The sequence below is a fragment of the Hibiscus syriacus genome, unplaced genomic scaffold (assembly GCF_006381635.1).
Source record: "Hibiscus syriacus cultivar Baekdansim isolate YM2019G1 unplaced genomic scaffold, ASM638163v2 tig00110716_pilon, whole genome shotgun sequence".
In the NCBI taxonomy this organism is placed as follows: Eukaryota; Viridiplantae; Streptophyta; class Magnoliopsida; order Malvales; family Malvaceae; genus Hibiscus; species Hibiscus syriacus.
In genome coordinates, this window is record NW_024062835.1 from 900,533 (window position 1) to 928,094 (window position 27,562).

At 31.4% G+C, this 27,562-nt stretch overlaps 2 protein-coding genes across 3 annotated transcripts; one reads left to right on the forward strand and one right to left on the reverse strand.

The window, feature by feature from the left end:
• Positions 1 to 6,405: 6,405 nt before the first annotated feature.
• On the forward strand, positions 6,406 to 15,935 carry LOC120138947 (glucose-6-phosphate isomerase 1, chloroplastic-like). Its single transcript, XM_039154328.1, has 14 exons — positions 6,406 to 6,939; positions 7,016 to 7,138; positions 12,096 to 12,194; positions 12,289 to 12,372; positions 12,698 to 12,841; positions 12,922 to 12,987; positions 13,292 to 13,360; positions 13,438 to 13,545; positions 13,964 to 14,016; positions 14,112 to 14,250; positions 14,345 to 14,501; positions 14,616 to 14,694; positions 15,417 to 15,483; positions 15,558 to 15,935. The coding sequence occupies exons 1-14, from the start codon at positions 6,406 to 6,408 to the stop codon at positions 15,690 to 15,692; spliced, it is 1,857 nt and encodes a 618-aa protein (XP_039010259.1). The 3' UTR covers positions 15,693 to 15,935.
• A 2,164-nt stretch (positions 15,936 to 18,099) lies between these two features.
• Positions 18,100 to 20,188, reverse strand: LOC120138929 (universal stress protein PHOS34-like). 2 transcript variants are annotated; one of them, XM_039154310.1, is made up of 5 exons: positions 19,898 to 20,188; positions 19,698 to 19,801; positions 19,413 to 19,531; positions 18,404 to 18,497; positions 18,100 to 18,256 (listed from the first exon to the last, which is right to left on the reverse strand). In XM_039154310.1, exons 1-4 carry the CDS (start codon positions 20,106 to 20,108, stop codon positions 18,410 to 18,412), a joined length of 522 nt encoding a protein of 173 aa, XP_039010241.1. In that variant the 5' UTR covers positions 20,109 to 20,188; the 3' UTR covers positions 18,100 to 18,256; positions 18,404 to 18,409. The 2 variants fall into 2 exon arrangements, with proteins under 2 accessions (XP_039010241.1, XP_039010240.1); XM_039154309.1 differs by having other exon boundaries at positions 18,400 to 18,497.
• Positions 20,189 to 27,562: the final 7,374 nt, after the last annotated feature.

Here is a 27,562-nt window from a genome sequence, read left to right on the forward strand (position 1 = left end):
TATCTTGAAAGCAATGAATCAATAACCTATCATCCTTTATGAATCCTGTCATTCTTCGGTAGAACATAGTCAAATGCGTGACAGTGCAAGTTTTCCCATCATACTTCTCAAATTCAGGCATTTTAAACTTTGAGGTAATATTAAATATGTCACTAGGCTTAATTCTGCTGCATTCATTCCATCTTGAGAGCCTTGCATTCCCATTTCCTTGAAAAAACCTTACACTAGTCTTTCAGATGTTCTGGTACCTCATTCTTAGAGTTCTCTGCTTCCTCATGATCTATAGCGATGTATTCATGAGGACTATTTTGGAGACTTGTTGTAGCCACTTGAACTTTGACTGCTGAATATCCTGTAGGGTGCTCAGTAAGCTTTTCGAGTGAGATAACTAATCTCGGGGTAGATTCTGCTGTAACATGCTCAGAAAATTCAACCGGAGTATTACTTGGTTTTTTGTTGTTTCAGTACGCAACCCAGACATTCTGGCCACGATATCATTTATCATACTAGTTTGGCTTTGCAAGATACGATCTATGAATGATTTCTGTAACTGTTCAATTTTTACCTCCCATTCTTGTTGTATTCTTAACAAATCTTCATGTAATTCCTTTTTTAATTGTTCAAGCTTAGCCTCCATAGTTTTGCTTCGTGTACGATGAGGATTGGTATTTTTACTTGCCAGTATCGTCTGTCATATAACCCTTCAAAAATTAATTTCGTTGTTCATTTAAATATGAATGTAGGTTATTGGTAATGCATTATGAATGATGAATTGTTTATGTAGAATAAATGATGTAAGTGCAAAATGCAAATAAAAGGCGTTGATCCAAGAAGTAACCATTCTGAAATAACTTTCATTGGATGAAAAGTTTCACTCATTACAAAGGAGTTCGATTACAGATAAGGTCTAGCCCTCAGATTCAGCTCTACAATTTCATTCATAATTGCAATGACCTCCCTCATATATTCAGAGACTGGATTAGTTTGGAGTTGGATGATCTCAGCTCTGTTGGCCAATTTATTTGTATACCGAACAACTTCTCCCATTTGTGCTATGGCTTCACCCATCATGCATTCACGTTCTTATACCAGAGAGCAGTAACGTTCATAGATGTTTTTCCACCCATCATTGATGCATTTGATCTTCTTTTCTAGGTTAGTCATTTGAATTTGACATCGCTGGAGCTCGCCTTTCAACTCTCTGATTTATTTTCGGAAGGCTTTGTTTTCTTCGAGAGTAACTCTTAAGTCTATTGACGTGGGCGAAACTTGCACGTGAAGAAGAGACTACTCAAGGTTTGAGATGTGGGTTTTAAGCTCATTATTAATGGCTCGAGATTGGTTTATCTCTTCTTCAAATATTATTTTGTAATTCTCCTATTTCTCAAGTGAGCTCATCCACTCGCAGACTTTTTATGGAGAATCTTTACATCCACGATCCAATCTCTGCCTACTTTCTATCGAGGATTCGATTTCATCCCTGCCTTTCAGACCATATCTCATCCTTCTTTCGCTCTCTTTTCTCTTTTAGCTCTATAATTCTTTGATCTTTATCTTCAAAATCTTCAATTATGCTACTCATCTCAGTTTTCAACCCCTAGACTCGATTTTTCTTATCTTCTAATTCTTTCAGGCTGATTGTTTTCTCCTCTTCGAGTCTTTGAACTCTACGAGCCTCGACTTTGTATTGGTTTATCAATTCTTTCTTCCAGCTCTCCTACTTTTGCCTTTCCAACTTTTATCTTCTTGGACTAACTCTTATTTTCAACCTCAAGACTTTTAATTCATCGCTTAGCAGTTGCTAATTCTCTAGCCCGCTGTTTGTGGTTCTTTACTCGACCTAAATCCCTTTCTGGCTCGTTGCAGCTTTTGATAATCCTTTTTAGGTCTTCTAGGTCAGCTTCCACCACATCTTTTTTTTTTCTCATCATTACAAACTATTTGGCATAAAATTCAGCATCGAGAGTTAGCATGAAATTTTCCCTTTCCATGTCTTCTATTCTTTTCGCATCTTTAGCTTTCTTCATCTCGAACTTGCTTATTTGGATTTCCAAGTTTGAAGGGATTTTCTCGATTTGTTCCTCCATCGACATTGATCATTCTCCATATGCTAAATGGATTTTGTTATTTACCCTTTGAATTCTCTAGGCTTCATAGTCAGGTGTTAACATAACATCCGCTCCAACTACCTTAGTCCTGAAAGTTAACCTCCAGGAATCAACCACATCTTTGACTTTCTTCCTATAATTGACTTCTTTGTAATTGAATTCATCACCAGTTAGCCCATAAGTCACTAGAACGAATTATCGGGCACCGTATTATCTCAAGACTAACAAAGGAGCGTACTAGACTCCTCCCCACAGTCCCAGCAGTATAATCCAATCCAGATCTCTACACTTAAACAAAATTTGTATGTGCATCAACCACGGGGTTTACCATGCTATATTTTGACCCCGCAGATTCCTGAAGAAGTCGATCCACTGGTCTTTTTGTGATCTTTCAAAAAGTGATTATAGTTTACTTTTTCCTCTCTCCAGAAATAACTTCTAATCCAGACAGTAAGCAGCTCAGCACAACCCATAAAATGCACTCCTCCCATCCTTCTACAGATATTCAAAGATCGAAAAGTCTCTGCTAGAATTACAGGAATCAGATTCGTCTCTCTCTTTAATTTTTCAACCAAGTCAACTACAGCTAATTCGACAAGTCCCAAACACTTTGGAAAAATTACCAAACTATAGATCCCTAGAGCAAGCACAACTCTTCATACATTTTCATATACGTGTGCTTCGACTATCTTTTGTAGGTGGGACCACGATACCCTATCGCTTTCTCCTTTTCATTGGAAGCGGTCATTTACCCACTTGTCACTTGTGCACGAGATCTTTGCAAGCTTTGATTTAAACGATGACCCTTTTATTGACCGGGAATAGATCTTGTCCACTTTAACGCTCGGTAAATTCAGCAAAAAGTGTTATTCCTCAAGGATCGGAGTCATGTCTTCTCGATTGAAACTGAAGTAGCTATAGGCTAGATTCTAGAATTGTATCATGCTTGGAATGAGGATCGGGTCTATACTGACATACATCAGATGGAATATATCCCCATAAGTCTGTTGAAAAGCTTGATTCTTAGTAAAATTCCAACTTTCCAAAATCTTCTTCAATCCTTGAAGTTCATTTTGCTTTATGGATGCCGGTGTATAGTTAGACAGTTCTGACACATAGTTCTTGGCAGGCTATCTCCTCGCTCTTTCTGCTTTGTTTCGGACAAATTCCGAACATCTGCATGATTCTCTTATTTGTTTAAGAAACTTTTCTCCATCGTGAAAGTCTTTCCACTTTATCGATACTCACGGATCAATCGCCTTTTCTAATGTTATGTACATGCAGTATGAAAAAATAATAATAAAACAAACAAACAAAAACAATTAGTCAAAATATGTGTGTAAATTTAGCAAAAAGGAAAAACATATATATATATATAAGACGATAAATAAATTAAATTTATTTCCATGTTATCTACCCGAACATGCTTTCATTAAATAACAATCCTACCCAGACATGCTTTCTACCCAAAATGATTTATTTCAAGAAAATAATCCTAATTGCATACAATTTCTAGTTCACATGCTTTGTTCGAAAAGAATAAATATATTATACGAACTTAAAGCAAAAGAAAAAGGTTAAGAGTTAATCCTCATTTTTTACACTTATTTTGGCACCTACTGACGGATAGAGGTTTGGTATGACTATATCTAGGGTGACAGTTCTACGTAGAAAAAACATGCATGGTTTCGGCTCTAACGGAAAAGAGTACTCGAATTGTGCTTGTTGTTGGTGCCCCTTGGGCTACCAAACCCTCAATCCTAACCCATTACAGGCGTAAATGGATCGAGTTCAATTTGAGGGGATTCACTTCCTTATACCCGTACGAGGAATAAATCCCTACGAAGGTATAAGGCATATGTATCCCAGGGGTTATTTGCTAAAACTCATATGAAGAATAAATTCTTACGAGAGTAAAGCCTTCACCTCCACTTACTTGGAAATAAGCTCCGGTCTAGAGCTTATGTTATGCAAACGCTCGTGATGTGTGTGAGGAGAAACATAAAAACCTTTGACAAAAAATAGAAAAGAACAAAAAAAATCTCAATAAGAACTTTGATAGAGCTGAAAACCAAAAAATAAAATGTTAGTATATATATAAAAAAAATAATTTAGAAAATTTTCAATAAATGAATCATAAGTTAACCATAGACTCAAACTTATAATTTCCACCACTACGACAATGTGCAAACGACTTACAACCTGACTCTCTAAATTACCCAGTGGAGTCGTCAAGCTGTCATAACCATTTTTTTTAAAAACAATTAAGTTTAAAAAAACAATTATGACTTTATTTGAAAATTGGTGATTTGAATTAATTTGAATAGGAGTCGCCATCGACCTTTGGACTAGGTAAGTCGAATACCTAAAAACGTCTTTTAAAACAATTTCAAAGAAAAATCATTTTTAAGACAAAATTTGGTCCGTATTTACCAAAAATTCAACTTAACGGGTCCGAGAATCAATTGCGCATGGGGAAGGATAAGCACCCCCACAGCGGCCAAAATGGTACTTAGCCACTTATACAATGTCGTAATGGTGGAACTTAAAATTCGAATAAAAAGTAAAAATTATGATCTATTTATTGAATATTAATTAATTTACTTCGAATTGATTAATTATAGAAAATTCTTTAACTTGGCAAGAAATCTCGAGATTTGCAATCCTCCATAGGGAAAACTATCTCACCTATTTCTTATATGTTAAAGAATATTCTACCTTAAAATAAATTAATTAATATCGAAATTTTGCATAAAACCAAAATATGACTCATTTTTCTAAAGCATAAATCATTAATACCAACATTAAATATAACAAAATTAAAATAAAGTAGAACATTATATAAAAAAACATTATTTTAAAAAAACTTGTGTTTTCAAGTTCATATTCCGTTTGAACGTCGTATCGGATTACACTATTTCGATCAAGCAGTGCTTTCCATGCCCATTCTACAAATACATTTCTTGAAAATATTCAAATAACACATCGATAAATGGAGTAGTATAAAATAGGAATAAAAAGGAATAAATTGAATATATATATATATATAACTACACGTATACAAATAATAAAATAAAATAAAAACTATTTTTAATACTAATAACTAATAACATATATTTGATCTACATACATACATATATATGTATATATATATATATATATATATTCCTATATGAAATCATGCATTATAATACAAACTGATAATAGAACATAGGGTTACAAATTTGGCCTAAGTTGGTGGGCTACTGAGCAAATACATTGGGCTTCGGGTTGACTGAGTGTAATTGGGTCTGGGTTGAGTTGACCCATTTAGGTTCTTGTAATTTGGGTTTGGGCGAAGTTGTAATCCTAATAATAATAATAATAATAGTAATAATAGTGATAATAATTAAAATAATAATAATTAATAACGAACGATTAAAACCCGGATAAAAATGGATGTCTACATTGATTATTCTTGAACTTGGCTCGAAAATTAGGAGTTTAAAATTGTCAAGTTTGACTCAAACTCGAAATAAAAACTTAAAACTCGACTTGACTCTAAAGCTCGCGAGCTTAGAATTTTCAAGCTCCAATCGAAATAAAAAAATTGAAGGCGTTATTTTATTGAGTCTCCCGACTATTAATAGTTACAAAATAGTCCTTCGGCTATAAGGTGTTACTTTGTTGAGTCCACGACTATTAAAAACTACAAAATTATCATTAAACTATTTATATGTTTCAAACTCGTCCTTTTTCGTATAAAAAATTGAAGGTAATCTGAGTTGAACATTAACCTATTGACAAAGATATAATAAAATATCATAATCTCAAACGATTATCATATCTCAGTCAGCAGATTAGTGTCTAGCTTAGATAATCATTAATTTTTTAACGAAAAAAGATGAGTTTAGAATATAATGAATAATCAGGTGATTATTTTATATTTTTTAATAGTTAAGGGACTGAATAAAGTAATTCTCTATAATCGAGATAACATTTATAATTTTTAATAATTAAAATTTAATAAAATAATATTTTATAATTAAGAGACCATTTGTATATTTTACCTATCGATAAAATGGGACGGATTCTCCGAAGTACAAAAACAGGCTTCCTCTTTCAATGATCAACGGAGGTCAAAACCCTTGTAATTACATTGCCACCAACCAACAAAGAAAAAGACAAAAACACCCTTCTCAGCTCAATTCCAACAAACAAAAGATATCCATCTCAGCTCATAAATTCTTCAATGCTCTAAGGAACCCCCCCCCCCCTCCCCCCGATCGTGTCTCTTTCATTTGATTCTGTTCCTTCAATGGCCTCTCTCTCAGGCCTCTGCTCTTCTTTCCCTTCTTTGAAGCTTAAGCCTTGCCCGATCGCCGGACTCACTCCTTTGTTTCGCAAGGACACGCTCCCGTTCTCCACTCATTCCAACTCCTGCTCTAAACTCTCCGTCGCTCGTGAGGTGTCCGCCGATTTGTCTAAAACCGCCGACGTTGGAGTTTTGAAGAAGGCGAAACAAGGTGGACTCGAGAAAGATCCTAAAGCTCTGTGGAGGAGATACGTTGACTGGTTGTACCAACACAAGGAGCTCGGGTTGTACCTCGATGTAAGTAGGATCGGGTTCTCCGATGAGTTCGTTTCCGAAATGGAGCCCCGATTCCAATCCGCGTTTAAAGCCATGGAGGGATTGGAAAAAGGCGCCATCGCCAATCCCGATGAAGGGCGGATGGTGGGCCACTATTGGCTGAGGAACGCGAAACTCGCGCCGAGTTTGTTTCTGCAAGTACAGATCGACAACACTCTAGCGGCCGTCTGTAATTTCGCTGATGACGTCATCAGCGGTAAGGTTAGTTTTGCCAATTAGCTGGTAATCAGCGGATCAATTTAGCAATCAATTAGCTTAATCCATTTGAAAACTGCAGATTAAACCTCCCTCTTCGCCTGAGGGTCGTTTTACTCAGATACTGTCAGTTGGGATTGGAGGTTCTGCTCTGGGCCCGCAGTTTGTCGCGGAAGCATTAGCTCCTGATAATCCTCCTCTAAAGGTATGTTAATCGGAATTTACTCGGAGTAAAATGCCATTTTTTAATATATTTTTTTTTTACATATTATCGAATGGGTAAACTGCATTGATGATACTTTTTGTTTTTGATCAATCCTATTTTGGTTATCAATTTCAAAAAAATAATGTTTTGATTATGATCATTGGAAGTAAGCTTCCGTTATTTTGGTAACGTGTCATGTTAGTAAAAATAGTTAAATTTTATTTTAACTCTGAAATTTTAGATAAAATATTAATTTAACTCTAAATTTTATATAAAATATTAATTTAATACTTAAACTTTAGATAAATTATCAATTTAACACTTAAATTTTAGATAAAATATCAATTTGACCTCCACATCTAATCAAGTCTCCATCATTGACAGCTGCTTATAACAGTCGGTCATCGTCGGTTTTTGTCATCAATCACTATCGTCCCTTTCGTCCCTTGTTGTCAATGACCTTTGAATCCTTAAATTTGCAGTTCACCCATTTTTAACATTCTGAACTTGAATCCAATGTCTGTTTCACAGTAAAATACCTCGAACTCCACAAACCTATCTAAAACCCTTTAATTCCTTTAAAAATAAACAATGATAATAAATTTATCATTTATATTCTTTCGAAAATAAAGAAAACAAAAATGTAAATCTATAATATGTTTATATTATAATGATAATAATTTAATTTATATAAGTTTTGATAAATTATATATTACTTTCAATTTTTGTCTTTCTTTTATTTCCAATACTTCAGGTGTAATTTTTTGTTTTCATTAAGTTAAAATATAAATTTATATAAATTAGATTGTATATTATAATATGTATTAACCAGTAAATAAAATATTTTCTCAATCATTGAATTCAAGAACGAATGTAGAATTTTATACCAATGATGCGAACTTTTAGGAAGTTATATTAAAAATTTAAAGGGTGCAAATTTTTAAAAATTTAATAGGTGCGAAATATAATTATCAATAAAATAGAAAGAAAATAACTATGTTTAATTTTAGATGATACGATTTATAAAACTAGATTAGTGAATCTAAAAAAAACTTTATTTTGAAACAAACTGAACCCAAATTCATTCAAAACTTGAAACAATTGATTTTAATTTTTTTTATAGGAATTAGGCCCCGTTAAAAACCACTCTTCTTAATTATTGTGTTGTAGAATGCAATAATCATTGGAAGGGGGAAAAGGGTACCCATAATTTTATTACCAAACATAAGAAGTACAACCAAACCCAACCAAACAAAACAAAAACCTCCATCGCAACAACCCACCAACCCCAGTCTCACCAAAGCACAACCTCATCCCTATTCTTGATTTAGCTAAACAGTCAGCTTCCTCATTAATCATCTGTTGATATGCAACATAGTCTTCTGAATTTCTCTGATCAAATCAACGTAGAGAACCAGGCAAAGTTCCGGGTTGTTTATCCACTTCAAAGCAAGATATGATTCACTTTCTAAAATCAGAATCCCCTTATCCCTCCAAACTGAATCTAAAAACAAATCTAACCCTGCTTTGATGGCAAAAATCTCAGCAAGAATCGGAGGGCAAGGTCCTGTCGCTCTAGAGAAGAAAACCAACTTCTTATTATCAACATCCTTTAAGACTCCTCCAATACCATTTCTTCTCAAGTCATAAGTAACAGCCCCATCAACATTCATCTTAAAATCAACAATTGATTTTAATTGAGTTTATATGCTTTAGTTTTGATAACTATCAACTCATAGTAGTTTAATTTAAGCAACTATATATACAGGAATAAGTTAAAACTTATCACAAATGTAATGATCCAATGTAGTAAGTGAAAGAAAAATAAACTTGTAACACGATATATTAATAAGGACGATGCTGCCACACTCGACAAGCACAGACGAGCACTGTTAATGATGAGCACCATTAAATTAATTTATAAAACGTTAAATTATAAAGTACTAAACGTGTAATTATAAATTAGTTAAAAATTAAAATGTAATTTAATTAAAATATAATATTTATAAAACATTAGTTTTTAAGGTAAACTATATCATTGACCACCTAACTATTTACCCTTTTTACTTTAACCACCGATTTTCAATTTTGTTAACCGAGTCACCTAACTATTTAAATTTATTAATCAAGCCATCTGTCGTTAAATATTAATGGAGGAGATGATGTGGCAGTGAATAAAATTTGTATAATTACACATTTAGTTCTCATTACTTACACATTTTATTAATTTAATCCTAACTTTTATTTAATTCAATAAATTTAATTCTCAATCCGATGGTGACATGTGTCACTGTGTGATTGGATGTTTTGTAATATTTTTATTTAATAAATTTTCCATCTAATCAAATGGTGTCACGTGTCACCAGTTAAATCAATAACCGCTGGTGGTGGAGTTTGAACCTGGGATGCAAGACAAAAATCTAAGCACTTTAACCACTAAGCTAGACCATTAAATTTATCTAGTATATAGAATATAATCGATATAATTTATAATATAGTTAATGGTAATAAATGACCTTATAAGGACTCAAACATAAAATAATTGAATAGTATGAAAATATAAAATATATATAAACAAATATTATTATTGATTAATAAATGAATATGTTTTATTTATATTTTAAATCACATTTAATGCAAAAATTAAAATAAAAGTGAATTTAATATGTTATAATTGAAATGTATCATTTTACATATTTTAAATTAATAAATTGTCTTCATTATTTTAATTTTATTGAACTGAAATGTATAATATCTTATATTTTGAAATATTATAACGCCGATCGGATTCTAATTTTATTTAACAATTCTATATTAAAATAGACTAATTCAATAAAATCAAGTTTCCCTAAAATTTTCTTCAAATATATAATGAATAAATAATAAAATATAAAATTCTTACTCTAACGAGGATATAAACAAGTTAATGTATAAGTTAAAATGCTTACTATGATAAGCCCTCAACTATCAGGAAAATTCTAAGTCAACGAAACTCTTCGTTATATTTCAATTATAATATATTAAAATTATTTTTATTTTTATTTCATTAAAATGATTTAAAAAATAAATAAAATACATTCACATATAAATTAGTTATAATATTTGTGTATATATATATCATATTATCATATTATTCTATGTTCAAGTTCTTATTAGGTCATTTTCCCTTTTTTTATTGCATTTAACTATTTATATTATGTCTTGATAGGTTGTCATTTAAATGGTGCAGTCTAGTTGTTGGGGTGTTTGCTTTCTTTCCTCATGTCTATGGTTCAAACCCTAATTTATTCTCTATTCATTCAATTGGTGACACGTGACACTATTTGATTGGATGAAAAATTTATTAAATTAATTAAAAATATTAAGAAAAAACATTCAGTCACATAGTGACACATGTCACCATCCGATTGAGGATTAAATTTATTGAATTAATTAAAGTTAAGACCAAATTTATAGAACGTACAAGTAATGAGGACTAAATATGTAATTATACAAATTTTATTAACTGCCACGTCATCTCCTCGTTAATATTTAACTACAGGTGGCTTGATTGATAAGATTTAAAAAGTTAGGTGACCCGATTGACAAAATTGAAAAATCAGTGGTTAAAATAAAAGGGGTAAATAGTTAGGTGGTCAATGGTATAGTTTATCCTAAAAACTAATGTTTTATAAATATTGTATTTTAATTAAATTACATTTAGAATTTTAACTAATTTATAATTATACGTTTAATACTATATAATTTAATGTTTTATAAATTAATTTAATGGTGCTCATCGTTTACGGTGCTCATCCACACTCGACGAGCGTTGTAGAATTTTTCTATTGATAATACGTATGCTTGTATATTCACCAACAGGAAAAAAAAAATCAAAACCAACGTCTTACATACCGTCCATTTCACCTACATCGATCAAACACAAAACGAAGTTCTTTTTTTCTGTCTGAAAAGAAAATCAAGAGTCCTTTAAAGAATATTAAAAAATATAATATATATAATAATATCAATCCAACGTCAATTTTGATAAATTATATATTATAATTTTATCAAAATTAAAATATAAATTTATATAAATTAAAATATAAAAAAATATAATATAAAAACTATCAAAATCTATATAAATTAAATTATTATCATTATAATATAAACGTATTATAATATAAATTTAAATTTTTGGTGTCTTTACTTTTGAAAGAATATAATCATAAATTTATTATTATGTTTTATTTTTAAAGGAACTTGTAGGGTTCTAGACTAGGTTTGTGAAGTTCATTGCATTTTCCGGTGAAATAGACGTTAGATTCACGTTCAAGAGATAAAAAAGGAGTGAATTGGAAATTTTGGGGTAGACATTGGTGGTGACCAACAACGGTGATGAGTGACGGACGGTGGTGGGGACTTTGACTTTATTTAGGGGTTTAATTGATATTTTATCTAATGTTCAAAAGTTAAATTAATATTTTATCTTAAGTTTAGGGTCATATTAGAATTCTAACATTCAGGGGTCAAATTAAAATGTAACCATTTTGACTAATGTGTCACGTCATCAAACTAAGGGAGTTAACTGCTTGGTGACCAAAATAAGGTAAATTGAAACAATTGACCAGAACATAACTTTTCAAAATTGGTGAGCAAAATAAGACAGATCGAAAACAAAAAAGACCAACGTTGTAGTTTACCCTTATCCAATTACTTATATAGATACAAATTTAAAGTATTTTCAAACTAAATTCTGTATCTCATCTGTTTTAAGGAAATGACCTTCAAGGGTTTAGTCTGCTGACGGCAATTGAGTTCCTTAATAGCGTTCAATTATTTATTTGTTAAAACAATGCGCTAACTTCAGTTTTGAGTTTTTTTTATTAGTTTTATAACTGAATTATTTTAGGTGTTAACTTATATATTTATTTATAATTAAAACAGGCTGTTAGTAATCTGTTCTCTGAATTGGCAGATAAGATTCATTGATAATACAGACCCTGCTGGAATCGATCATCAGATTGCACAGCTTGGGCCAGAGCTAGCTTCTACCCTTGTAATTGTGATTTCAAAGGTCTGTTTCACGTTATCCATCTCTATATCATTTTTTTCTCGTATTATAACTATTATTTTTATTATTATTATCTGATAAAAAAATACGTATTCAGAGTGGAGGTACCCCTGAAACAAGAAATGGTCTGTTGGAAGTGCAGAAAGCCTTCCGTGAAGCTGGTCTGGATTTCGCAAAACAGGTTTGGATCTCAGTTTTTGAAAGCGCCAGTTGGATAATGAGCTTTTGACGAGTTTTCGTATTTAATGGACATTGTCATACAACTACCTCTGAATTTCTTTTTTCTTCATTGTTTAATGGGCTCGTTGAATTTTCCGAGTTAGTAGGTGGTAGATTAATTTTTAAACCATACTCCCAATGGTCTCTTGCATGGAGATCTCAATTGTACTTGATGAGAGTTTTGTGTTCTTGTCAGGTTTTCTTGTACTCTGGAAGCAGGTTTCCCTAATAATTTGATTCTCAAGTCTCATTTCTCAAATATGCTGCTTATGTATACTTTAATGCAGGGTGTTGCTATAACACAAGAAAATTCTTTGTTGGACAATACTGCGAGGATTGAGGGTTGGGTAGCCAGGTTCCCTATGTTTGATTGGGTTGGTGGCAGGACATCTGAAATGTCTGCAGTTGGTTTACTTCCTGCAGCACTTCAGGTATGTACTCCTTGGATTTAATATTCAATGTGGTCATCAGTTCACTTTTGTCAGTTCTTTCTAACTGAAAGTTGCTGCAGGGAATTGACATAAGAGAAATGCTTGTTGGTGCGTCCATGATGGATGAGGCCACTAGGAGCACAGTGGTAAGTTTCACACTGATTTCATAGTAGTTCTGTTAAAGTTTGAAGTGTGGAAATGATTGAATTGGGGACAGCTGAATCATGGTAATTGTTTCTTTTTTACTTTGTGCTTTGGGTTACTTGTCTTTATTCCCTTGATGTTTCCTATTGGGAAACCAAGAGTTTTGTTCTGATCATGGAAAAACTTGCTCCTCATCTTCTACCATGTTTTAGTTTCCTTTGGACTTTTATCTTGCTTGTATTCAAACCTGTTATTGCAGCTAAAGATATCCTGATTGACATACATATTTTTCCTCCTTCCCTTTAGCTTAGGAAAAATCCTGCAGCATTGCTTGCTTTATGTTGGTATTGGGCAACTGATGGGATCGGATCCAAGGTATTCAATAATTCTCAATTATGTTGTCGAAATGTTGGGAACCCATATTAATGGCTTCTCTTGTTTAATTTCTTCAGGATATGGTTGTCCTTCCTTACAAGGACAGCTTATTACTATTTAGCAGATATTTACAACAGTTAGTTATGGAATCACTTGGCAAGGAGTTTGATTTGGATGGTAACCAGGTATGTGACGCTGTTTATGATGACTTGTAACACTTTCCAGTTAGTCTCTCTAAAAACCCCCCATGGTGGTCATTTTACTAGATATATCATATGAGCTGATATGATGTGTGGAGGAAGAATGAGCAATGGTTGTGTGTGTGATTGAATCTTAGGGGTATTCATTTGGTGTTATATTCTGAGCCATTTTAATTGTTCATTTTTAATGACATCTTGCCATTTAAGCTTTTGACATAATCTTAGATTTTATAGGGTGGTTGCTATACTGAGGCCAAATATTAGTAACTGAGTGGGCCACTAGTTACATGGGAGAATTTTGTCTGTTTTTCATGTTTTCTGTAGAATATTTATTCATTGATAAACAAGTATGAGTTGCTTTCTTACATTATGGATTTGGTAAGAACACAACGTAATTCATCAGGTAAATCAAGGAATTTCTGTATATGGGAATAAAGGAAGCACAGATCAGCATGCGTAAGTATTCCTTAAACCTTTGACATTGATTTGATCTCAATTGATATGATAAATGACCAGGCTTAAACAACTTTTCATGTATCATCAATATATAGCTATATTCAACAACTGAGGGAAGGTGTGCATAATTTCTTTGTGACCTTTATTGAAGTGCTACGTGATAGACCCCCTGGTCATGATTGGGAGCTTGAACCAGGCGTTACATGTGGTGACTACCTCTTTGGAATGCTACAGGTTCGATAAGTGCCCATTTTTTGAAACGAAGGATTTTCGGAATATGATGACGGCTGGTCGGTAATATTTGCACTTTATAACGTTGCTTGTTCAGGGAACAAGATCAGCTCTGTATGCAAATGACCGAGAGTCCATCACTGTCACTGTCCAAGAGGTGACACCTAGATCCGTTGGGGCACTCATTGCACTCTATGAGCGAGCAGTTGGAATTTATTCCTCGCTTGTCAACATTAATGCTTATCATCAACCTGGTAAGTGCATACCCGATCTTCTATCTAAGAAATCCAACTCTTGGAGAAAAAAGAGTTGAATATTGTGTCAAATTTATTAATCCAAATGGTATTTCTTCTTTATTTTCATCTTAGGTGTGGAAGCCGGAAAAAAAGCTGCAAGTGAAGTATTAGCTCTACAAAAGCGGGTTTTAGCAGTACTGAATGAGACCAGGTATGTGATGGACCGAGAGGCGGCCAGGGGCAGTCATCCACTATGAAAATTTTAAATTCTCGTATATTTTAGATATTTTCTTTGTATTTTCTATTAATAATCTGTTTTTGTCCTCTAAAATTTTATAAGGTTATCCCTTCCGTAAAATGTTATAAGTTCGTTACCTAGCATAAAATCCTATTTGTCTCTGGGTACGATGCAACTTACTAGGTGGGGGACTTGATTTCATTGTATACGTCGGATATTATAGCTTCAGGGTCAGTGGCGGAACACAATGAGGACTAGTGGGGCCATGGCCCCCCAAAATTTGAAAAATCATAATTTATACTCTTAAAATTTTTCAAAAATTTTAATTTATCTCCCACAAAATTTTTAAAAATTCAAATTAAGCTTTAAATATTTTGAATGTTCTTAATTAAACCCCTCCCATAATTTTTAAAAAATCTCATTAACCCTCTCAAAATTTCAAAAATTTTAGTTAGACTCAACTTTTTTTTTCGAAAAATGTAAACTAAATTCTTTAATTTTTTTCAAAATTTTAATTTAAACCTGCAAACTTTTTAAAATTTTAAGTTGGCTTCCTCAAATTCTATCAACCAAGTTCTGCCACTGTGCAGGGTAGCAACATACTTAAAACAGTTTGCCAAGTTATGCATGAACTTGGACTAAGAAATCTTTGGTTAAGAGGTTGTTGATTAGGGTTTTTTTTTTTCACTTTGCAGCTGTAAAGAACCTGTTGAATATTTGACACTGGAAGAAGTGGCAAACCGTTGCCATGCACCTGAAGATGTATGTATGCATAATAAAATGAAAAGTACTTGTTAAAATGGCGAGTTAACGTTGTTTGTGTTTAATGGTTGTAGATTGAAATGATATACAAAATCATCGAGCACATGGCTGCCAATGAGCGAGCAGTAATTGCGGAAGCGGATTGTTGTTCACCTCATAGCTTCAAGGTTTTGCTTGGAGAATGCAATGCTGATCAATTATATGCTTGAGAGGATGAAATTTAAGATCCTACCTTTTTGTCCAACAAAATTACTTCACCATGAACCAGGTCAGGTGTTTCCTCCTGCACCAATGCTGTCGACTCTGAAATAATAAAACTTCACCTTTTGCTTGTTTGTCATGGGAAGAATAAAGAGTAAAATCGACTATTTTATTACACATGCATTGTTTGTGATTGCTACAAGGTTAAACCTATAAATTGAGTTGGGTTTCATTAGAATAATAATTTTTTTTATGACCATACAGCTCAGTTGGTATAGCACAAAGTTCTTAACCTTGAGGTCGTGGGATCGAATCCCATGGAGGGCATTTTATAATTTGGAGGTCTCCTACGGAAGCTGCTCTCAACCTAGTGTTGGGGGCAGTCTACTATCTTACCTCCCCCTACCCCATTACATATGGGAACAAGGGACAACCATTTTTTTATAAGGTAGTATCTTTGAAAGATTCAATCATTTGATAATGAAAGCCTAAATATTCTTACATACGTTATGCTCGAACCAGTAACATACAGGATAACAAACATTCCTTAACCACTAAGGTCGTAATAATTTGAATATACTTAATCACTTCTATAATTTTACATATGATTAGATATGATGCATTATCTAGCACTAATAACATGCATAGCCAATAAATAAATTTTAAACCTTATTTCATCTAATAAAAATATTTTTTTGTAACATAAAATTTTACAAACTTAAATGATATTGATAGAGTTTTAGTGTAATTGGTACTTTTAGGAGACTGATTAGAATTCATATCGACTGATAATAAAGAAGTTTAATTTTTTTTATAAATATGAATCGAATTTAAGGTAGTATCTATGTAAATACTCTTAATAACTTAATAATGAGTCCTCATGTGAGGGGTTAAATGTCAATTATATCATTTAATGAATAACTAGGTTTCAATGACACTAATTACCCAAATTAAAGCTCAATTAAACCATTTAAAAATTATTACCATCAATTATACAAAATAAGGCCACAATTAAGCCAATTAACAATTCAGTCTTATGTATTCGAAAGAAAAAAACAATTCAGTCTTAAATCCTTCAACAACAAAAAAAAACAAATCATTCTTAAAAAAACACCAATTATGCCAATTAAAGCTTCAATTAGTTCAATGCCGCATTTAATCAAAAATTAAAGCCTACTTTTATTCCTATTATAAATCAAAGGGTCAAAATAAATTACTAATTAAATTATGAGATCTAATTAATAACTGATCTAATGAGAAAGGGCTGATAATTAATCCAATTAAGCAATTCAAGACAAATTTTAGCCTAGAACAATTAACTAAGAACCAAATTAGAAGAAACAGAAATTAAAATGGAACAAATCGAATGAAGTGTAAATTTAGGGGGACCAAATAATAATTTACCAAATAAAGAAAACAAAATGAACCTGCGGAACGAGTCGGATCTCCCGCTGGTCCAGGCGCGGACACTTGAGCTGGTCGAGCCCGACCTGAAATCCAACTATAAATATTATTGAGTTTTTTATTTCTTTATTTTTCATTCTCTCTAAAAAAAATTACACCTCTTGTTTCTCTGATCATCGTTCAGTTGATGCCGTCATTCGTCGTTAGTTTCGGTCATTGTCACCATCGACGATGGCCCTTCGGGCTCAAAATTCATCCACAGATTCCACTTGACGTCCCACTTCTAAATTCGCCTCCTTTTTGCCCGAAAATAATATAAATTTTTTGAAATGACCAAAACTTGTTCGACTTCTCCATCGCCAATATCTCTCATTCGTCGTTGGATCATACACTACTTTGAGTATGTAGTTCCTCTCACTGTGGAAAGCCACACCGTCGTTCTGATCTTCAATAATATCCTTCGAACGTTAGAAAACATCAAAATACCAATGGAGTTTTCCCTAACGTTCTTCGCTGCTATTTTTTAGTTGTTGATGTGTAGTATGGGTCCAAAAAAACTCAATCTTTAATTATGCCATGCATCCTTACTTTTAAATTGACCTCAATCTTTAAACATATAAATCAATGTTAAATAAATATAAAAAAATTAAATAAGATAACATTAATTAAATAATTAGAATATGTAAATCGTTACACAAGTTCAAATTCAATGTTAGGGGCCAACATACTAAAAAAACAGGGATCAAAATAATTATTTAATCAATTTTAGAAGTATTTTTTGACATTATGCCAAAAAAATAAAGTATAATCTTTTTATGCATTTGAACATAGTATGTTTTCACTATATAGAATTATTATTTTTCACTGACCATATACTAAATAATAAACCTATCTCCATAATATTCAATTTGAATTAATTTTCAAAGGATCTCAAAAGTCTAGACAATTTAGATTATACATTATCATCTTGTCTATTAAACATAGGGAAAGGCAAACTAAAACCAAAAGCTCAAGGTATACAATAATACAAATATAACCAAACCAATAAGTAATGGCACATACATGAATGGTATTGTGAAACTTTCTGGCGAATGCCCCCCTGCTGGGGATTGATTTATTGACTACACAGCACAACATAGCTCCTAACAAAGTTGCCTCGATGACAAGTCTACAACAAACCCCATAGCGAAAACAGAACAGCAACATCGATCAGATCGAAAATTCCATAAGGAAACCATCATTTTGCATTAGCACAAGAAGTAGACATTTTGCAAAACATACACTTATTGTATACAGTGGTTTAGAACATACCTACTTAAGCTTAGGAGGAAGCGTGCCTGTCCTTTACAATCATAATAGGGCATTGTACGTTGTTGGCACAATAGTTGCTTACACTTCCCAAAAACATTCTGTTAACATACAACATAATGGGTTCATCCCGTTTAGCATCGTGATAGTATAAGAACAGAAGAGACGAGATTTTAAATATATATAATAGAAACATCTCATGAACATTATAGGAAGACATTTGATGCCACCATGACCTACATATATTTGTATTTTACTGCTCCTAGTAGATTGGAGACATCTTAGAGGAGAAACTTACTTTTCCTTCTACCCACGCCAACATTGCTTTATTGCATCATCAAATAATAGTGATTACAATAGAATCATCTCATGAACACAAATAGGATGGCACACTATTCCACCATGATCCTCGTATTTTAGTATATTGCTGCTCCTTGCAGCATATTAGAGATATCTCAGGGGAAAGACTCTCTTTTCCATCAAGACACATTAATATTATTTTATGGCATCATCAACATAATCGCGATTTTGAAAAAAAAAGTCATAGCTAGTAGATAGATGAAACTCATCGGGCATGGCAATGAATATTTACTCAGGTTAAAAACTTATGAGAACACATGCGACAATGATTCAAAAGACTTATATTAGAGTGCTCAACCATATCCAACAAATTAAACGGTTCGGTAATATGAATTTCAATTCACAGTTAAGTTGGAAGTTATTACAATTGATAAGCCTTTACAATTATAGCCTATATGCTACCTTGATCACCAAGGCTTCATTTAGTCCATTATTCTCATGCATGATCATCATTCAAAAGGTAAAACAACTTAATGAAAATGTGAAATTCTAAATGATATACGTAGGCAATAGGCAATTCGCATAAACTGGACAACAACCAATGTCCATAAACAACAAATCAATCAACATGTATAAAAGTATAATATAAACGGTCCATTCAGCAAAACTCGATCAATTTAGTTTCATGGAAAATTTCGTTGTAAAGAGGAAAATACCTTTTAATGGGGCCAAAAGCTCGGGAGCCCATCACAAGTAAATCAGCATGCACGTTTTCAACTACTTCACATATTTTTTCCTTTGGATCCCCGACCTCAACTTGAGTTTTCACGTTTGCCTGAGTTTGAAATAGTCTGAACTCGTAATCTTTTTCATCAGTTTGTTAAAAACTAAAATATAATCAAATTAAATAATTACTTAAGGTCAAATCTTAAAAGAATTTTTTGCATATATACATTGATTAACAAGAATCAAAAAACCGAACGAGTAAATAAATAACTCACCTTTTTTTCAGAGCAAATCTGCAGAGCATGGTTCAAAATCGCTTCAGTGATTCTCTTCTGGTGCGCCTCGATAGCCGCCGCGAAAGCAGGAACTTCTAGATTGGCTGAATTTCAAAAACAGAAATCAATTCGTACCTATCAGAAATAAGTTACTTGAATCTAAAAGGGATTTTTTTTATATATAAAAAAAGAGGCTTAACTGGGCCCGCCGAAGGGTATGGCGCCGGGATTGAGTCCAGCAGCAATGGACGGCGGAGATTGAACGTGAATAATAAGGAAGTGACCGGGCTGTTGGGTAGAACCGGGAGAAGAAGGTCGGAGCTTGATATTATCAAGCGCCCATCGTAAGGCGTCCATGCTCCCTTCGCTGCCATCAACGGATACGACGACGCATCCTAAGTTTCCAGACATGATTTTCAGCGCTTCGTTTGACTTTGCGATGCTTGTATAAGATGATTGATCCTTCTTTACTTCCTTGCTTCCTTAGCGGGATTGATCATTGAACTGAGTCGGTCCTGATAAAGGCTGATTTGCATGGCGAGTTGGGCAAGTTGTATTTGGCCCTTGGTGCGTTCCAACGGGCAAATTAAATAAAGAAAGGCGAACGCATGGTTTTTGGTACGAAACTTGTTGGCGTGATAGCCCAGCATACCGTTTCATGGATCAGATAGCTATTATCCAGCAAAATTTAAATGAATTGGACACTTTTATTTAAGGCTTAATATAAAAATAAATGTCCTATGATTCGAACTAGTTTCATGGATCTGCTAGCTTTTATCCAGCAAAATTTAAATGAATTGGACACTTTTATTTAAGGCTTAATACAAAAATAAATGTCCTATGATTCGAAAAATATTTTAGTGTCTAAATAAATTTTGGTTAAAAATAGGTGTTTAATGTTTTATCCGTTACGATTTTAGGTGTCTGGAAACCGCTGTTAAAAATCTCTGTTAAATGACATGTGTCACATTCTGGTAATTTTGAGAATTTTTATTTAAAAATATATTTTAAAAAACTAAAAATTTTCAAATTAAAGAAAACCCAAAACTTTAAAACTTTAATTTTAATCACATTGCCACCACCAGCCGCCACCAACGTCGTTAATCAGCTGAACACCCAACGATGTGTGACCGACCAACTACCCACAACCAAAACTCCCATACTTTTGCAACCGATCGAATACCCAAAAATGGTGTAAATGAAAGATTTTGTTTTAGGGTTTTGAAGGATTTATGTTTATGAATTTATAGATTTAGGGGGATTTGGTATTCGATCGGTTGTGAAAGTATAGGAGTTTTCACCATGGGTTTTTGGCCGATCACACGTCATTGGGTGTTCGATCGATTGACGACATTGATGGTGGTCGGCAATGGAAAAGGGATTAAAATAGAAGTTTTAAAAGTTTTTGGGTTTTTTTAAGATATGAAATTGTTTTAGTTTTTTTTAATATATATTTTTACATACGTCAGTTAACGAAGATTTTTAACGGTGGTTAATGCCCGGGAACCTAAAATAGTAACGGAGAAAATGTTAAATACATATTTTAGCAACAACAACAAAACTTTAAGCACTACAACATTTTTCGAAATATAATTTGAACACTTATTTTTATATTAAGCCTTTATTTAATTTTCTTGATAAATCTTGACATTCGTGATGCTTAAACTCAAATTTTTAAATAATAATAATAAATCTTTCAATCATTAAAATCTCTTGGTTCGTGAGTATTTTTATTTTTATCCGTAAAAAAATCTCTTACATCCTCTCAAATTTTGAAGTTAGTTAAATTAGTTTCTTTAAATTTCAATCTACTTATTGTTAGTTTTAAATTTAATTAATTAAAATTAAATAATTATATTTTTAATATGAGTTAATTGCATCATATGTCTCTAAGTTATGACCCTTACTTTAAATTGGTCATTAAAATTTTGAATATTTCAATTTCATCCCTAAACTATGACTTTCATTTTAGATTAGTCCTTAGAGTTTTGACTATTCTATTTTTATCCCTAAACTATGACCCTCATTTTAAACTTGTCCCCAAACTTTTAAATCTTCCAAATTCATCCAAATATGTAACTAGTTTCAACCAGAATTTAAACTAAATTTTATTTTTTAAAAGCATGTAATAATTTAAATTGGCCTAATAATTTTATTAACAATAGATGTGATTAATATGTACATATAGTTTGTGATGAAATTGAAATGTTCAAAAAGTTTTGGGACCAATTTAGAATGAAGGTCATACTTGGAGGTTGTAATTGAAATGTTTAAAAGTTTAAGGACTAATTTAGAATGAAAATTCATAATTTAAGGATGAAATTGTAATTTTTAAAAGCTTAGGGACTAACTTAGAATATGGATCATAATTTGAGGACATGTGATGCAATTAACTCTTTTAATATTTTTAATTTTAGGGTAAACTATACTTTTAGCTCCTAAACTATCAGTTTTGTTTTATTTTAGTATCTAAACTTTCATTTATTTCAAACACATACCTAATGTTTACTTTTTATTTCATTTTAGTAACCGCGGTTAATAATTTAACAAAACTATTGCATGTGGCATTTTTATGGGTAAATTACATCATTCATTACTTAATTATCTTCCACTCTTATTTTGGTCACTAAAGTTTAAAAATTTTCAATTTAACTACTCAACTCTCAAATTGATCATGTTTTAATCACTCTAATTTATTTTATTAATAATTTTTGTGACATGACATTTTTTATTATTTTATTAATATATAATTAAAATAAAAATAAATAAATTTGAAAGTTAAAGTGATTTAAATTAGGAGTAATTTGAAAGTTAAGTAATTAAATTAAAAAAATAAATTTTAGTGACCAAAATATGAGTGAGAAGGTTGTCGTGACGAATTCTAAAAAATTATTAGGTGATTTAAAAATCTCATATGATTAATTTGGGGTTCTCCTTTTAAAGAACACATATGGTTCGAGGAATCGCCATCAATATTTGATTACTGTGTGATTGAGTACCCAAAAATGTATTTTCATTTTAATAAAATTTAATTTAAAAATTATAAAAATAGCCTTAAAGAGACAATCAAATATTTATTTACTATGACCAAATTTGATATTGTACTCAACCAGATTAATCTCTACTATTTTAACTTCTGCACTAAGTTTAAAAGTTCTTAAAATGTCATAATATTTTATAAATTTGAATACTGAGCATAGTAATGAATAATGCACTAGGTAGTTTTCTATGAAAGAAATGTGGTGCACTAGCCACACTTAAGTACTAGGTCTTCATAGAACCAATCCTAGACATGCACTTTCATACTCATCACACCACTACTTCCCCATAAATCATTTATAGATTTTCTCTTTCTTAAGGCTTATTAAAGAATTATCCTTGACACTTTTACTCACAATAGTATATTAAGCATATATATTGTGGGCTCACTATTACCTTAGCCTTAGTAGTTTTTCACTACCTTAGTCTTTACTAGTAGTTTATCTCATTTCATAGTATTTTCACTAAGTTTAAAAGACTAACTTAAAGGTTTATTTAAACTAATTCATGTATCATTCTAAGCATAAATTAATACGGAACAAGTCTAAATAATTTGACCTCACATGTAGAATTATAACTCCCAAACAAACTTGTTCATTCTCACTATAATTGAAACTTCAATCTTTGCATCATCATCTTTAATCAAAATGACGCCAAAATCTATCGTGACAATCACTTCATCTGAATCATCTATTTCGATTCTTCTAAATTCAAATGAAGATTACACATGGTTAGTCACAAAAATAATTTACTAACAGTAATTAAAATAATTTATTGATAGTTCCAAGATCCTTATCTTTAGGATTTTGCTTCCTTATCTTTAAGAGATTGTGAAAATCAAACCCAAATTTAATAATCACTTCTTACCATCTTAATAAGTTGGTTTTCACCTTTTGGTTTATAGAGAATAAATTTCTCTATATCTTCATTTTTGCTCTTTAGCAAGTATATAGCAGTAATTTTTGCTATCAATAATGAAGGTAGTAAAATATTTATCCAACCCCATTTGTTCCATCATTACGAATTTAAGAACTTGGCCACTACACTTTCCTTGATGCCAATATCTTCCGTTTCATATTGATAGCCTAACATCATCCATAATTCTTTAGCCATTTAAACATTATACACTTCATAACGTGTATCAAATAAGGTTTTGATAATGTGATTACATCATAGTTCAAGACCTCAATCGAAATTCATGTTTCTAGATTCTGTTGAACGGAATCAATAGCCAATGTTACTTATAGTAACAAGTTATGTTAAACAAATGTGTCCATAAAAAATTGAATAAACCATGTTTATTCATATTACTTATTGTTTGGAAAAAGTAGATCAAGTAACTCATTAAACCGACAAAAATTAAATTCCCAAAAATAAATTTAATTACAAGATCTCACTTTACAAACATATCGAGATTTTCAAGAAATAAATTTAACGATTTATTTCTTTCTTTCAAAAATAGAATCATATTTTATTCCCAAGAAAATACCCAACAATTTATTTTCTTTTACAAAACAGGAAATTAAACCCAATGATTTATTTCCTTTTACAAAAATTGGAAAATAAATCCAACGATTTATTTCTTTTTACAAACCATAATCATATAAGATTCTTAGGAAAATAAATTCAACGATTTATTTTCTTTTACAAGATAGGAAAATAAATTCAACAATTTATTTTCTTTTACAAGATAGGAAAATAAATCCAATGATTTATTTCATTTTTTAATAGAATCCTTCAAGATTCATAAGAAAATAAATCCAACAATTTATTTACTTTTACAAAATATAATCATTTAAGATTCTCAAGGAAATAAATTCAGCAATTTATTTTCCTAACAAAGTTAGAATCATTTAAGATTATCAAGAAAATAAATTCAACAATTTATTTGATTTACAAAGTTGGAATCATTTAAGATTCTCAAGGAAATAAATTCAACAATTTATTTCTCTTACAAATTTAGAATCATTTAAGATTCTCAAGAAAATAAATTTAACAATTTATTTTCCTTACAAAGTTAGAATCATTCAAGATTCTCAAGAAAATAAATTCAACGATTTATTTCTTTTTCCAAAAAAGAATCATATAAGATTCTTAGGAAAATAAATTCAATGATTTATTTTCTTTTTTTTAATAGAATCCTTCAAGATTCATAAAAAAATAAATTCAACAATTTATTTCTTTACAAAGTTAGAATCATTTAAGATTCTCAAGGAAATAAATTAAACAATTTATTTCTCTTACAAATTTAGAATCATTTAAGATTATCAAGGAAATAAATTTAAAATTTAGTTTCCTTACAAATTTAGAATCATTCAAGATTCTCAAGGAAATAAATTCAATGATTTATTCTCCCCCTTCTTTTTAAGGTTATATCATTTGTTAAACGATGCTATTAATAACACTAAAACCCAAAACATATATATCACGACAATCTAATTCTATTTAAGAACAAAAAATCAAAAGGAATTAATCCTTTAATATTAGCAATCCAATAATCAAAATAAATTGATCATTTGATTTTAATTTTCGCAACCCAATAATCAAAAGGAACTAATCTTTTGATTGTAGTTTTCGCAACTCAATAATCAAAAGGAACTAATCCCTTGATTTTATTTTCCACAACCCGGTAATAGAAATGAACTAATCCTTTGATTTTAATTTTTGGCAACCCAATAATAAAAAACATTGTATTAAACTTCAAATCCATTTTTATTACAAAATTTCTCAAAAGAAATTATTAGTACGATAATAAAATTTATAGTATTTCAAAACACAATCAATAATTATTATTTAATAATAAATATAAATATCAAAGATATTTTTTTCCTTTTTATTCATGTCATATTTAATATTCCATATTAATAGGCCAAAAGTTATATGGTAATAATACCATATTAATAATATCATTATTATGATATTAATGCTTACATGCACTTTTATGGGCAAAATTTTACCATAATGATATTCCCAATAATATCATAACATATAAACAATCACATTAATTCTTTAACTACTCCACAATTATAGGCAACAACCACATATGTATTTTTTTATCATAAGCAAAGAATCACATTTATTCTTTTATTTTCGATTTTGTTATTGTACAAAATCAACATTCTGAAACAAAATTAGTAACCAATGTTACTTTAACAACAATTTTGTTGAGTTAATCGATTGACGAATATGGCCAAGAGGGGGGTGAATTGACAATTTAAATTTTGGTGGAAGCTTTTGCATAAAATTGAAAGAAATTTGCACAGAGATTTAGAGTGGTTCGACTTTCTCAACCAAAGTCTACGTCCACTACCTTAGCTATCCACACTAAGGATTTTCCAAAAATTCACTAATTTGTCTTTCTTTTGAGGACAAAGAGTAACCTTACAAACCCTCAAGAATTATACTCCAAATTCTTGAGAACACTCTCTCCTAAAGAGAACAATATAAATTTGCAAACTTAGAAGGAAATCCTCACAAGGTAGATTGTTTGCACAATTCTAGAACAAAGAAAAGAACACTCAAGAATGAATACAATTGAGCACAATAAGTGTTCTTGAAAGCAAAATGAATATTGAATGAAAAATAGGCTTGAAATGCTCAAACTTGAGGTTTGATGCTTTCTCTTTGATTCTCTCTTGATTCTAGTTGCTTGATGTTTCTTGTTCTTGATCAAGGACTTTTAAGCTTGCTTAAATATACCTTGAATCACTTCTGAACATTGGGGATCATTAATGAAAATAATATAGCCATTTTAGTGTGAAATCAATTAATAAAACAGTTTGGAGCGTGGGGGGAATCGGTACCCCTCATAGGGAATCGATTCCCTAAGTGTAAAATTCAAATATTTCTACCGTTGAACAGTGGGGGGAATCGGTACCCCCTGGGGGGAATCGGTTCCCTCTGAGCATACTGGAATTCTCGGAGCCAAACCATTCAGGGGGGAATCGGTACCCCCTTGGGGGGGAATCGGTTCCCTCTGAGCAATCTGGAATTTTTGGCTTTGAAACGGTTCGAAATACTTTGTAAAATTATTTTGAAATTGTTTTAAGATTAAAACTTAATTTTACACTTGAGTAAGGATTAAAAATGACTTTTGAAAGATTTAGAGTAATGTTTTGATATTCGAATAATTATATCGAATATACTTAGAAAATCTTTTTGGAAAATCTTAAAATTCATTTAACTTAATTTGTTATATCGAAATATCAAAATGTTTTCAACAATCTCCCCCTTTTTGATATAACAAAACATTTTAGTAATTTTAAGATTTTGAAATCAAGTTTTGAAATTACTCCCCCTTACTTTAACACTTCTCCCATTTAAAACATTTAACACTTCTCCCCCTTTTTGTTAAATCAAAAGGACATTTTAAAAGAATTTAAACAAGGTTTTCAAATCACTTAGCCAATTTGATTATATATAGTTTAAGCTGCTAAGATCATAATCAAGAGAAACATTAGCCATTAGTTTCATAATCAATATTCATAATTAATGTGACATGGCAAAATTGGTCATATATCTAACATGATGTAAATGATGCAATAATGAATAAATTTAACCACACCAAATATATAAGTTCAAACATCCAAACAAATCCAAAGTCTAACAATCCACAAAATCAAACATTCCAAAATATTCAAAATATTGAAACAATAATCTTTTAGTTCAAAGTTCTAAAGCTAAACACAGAATCAAACATCCGGATCGGGAGGAGGAAAACGAGCTCGCATAGCGGCCATCTCATGTGAGAGTGCATCAATACTTTCATTCATCGAAGCGTTGTTTGTGCGCATCTCTCGGAGAATTTCTAATTGTTGAGCTCCCAT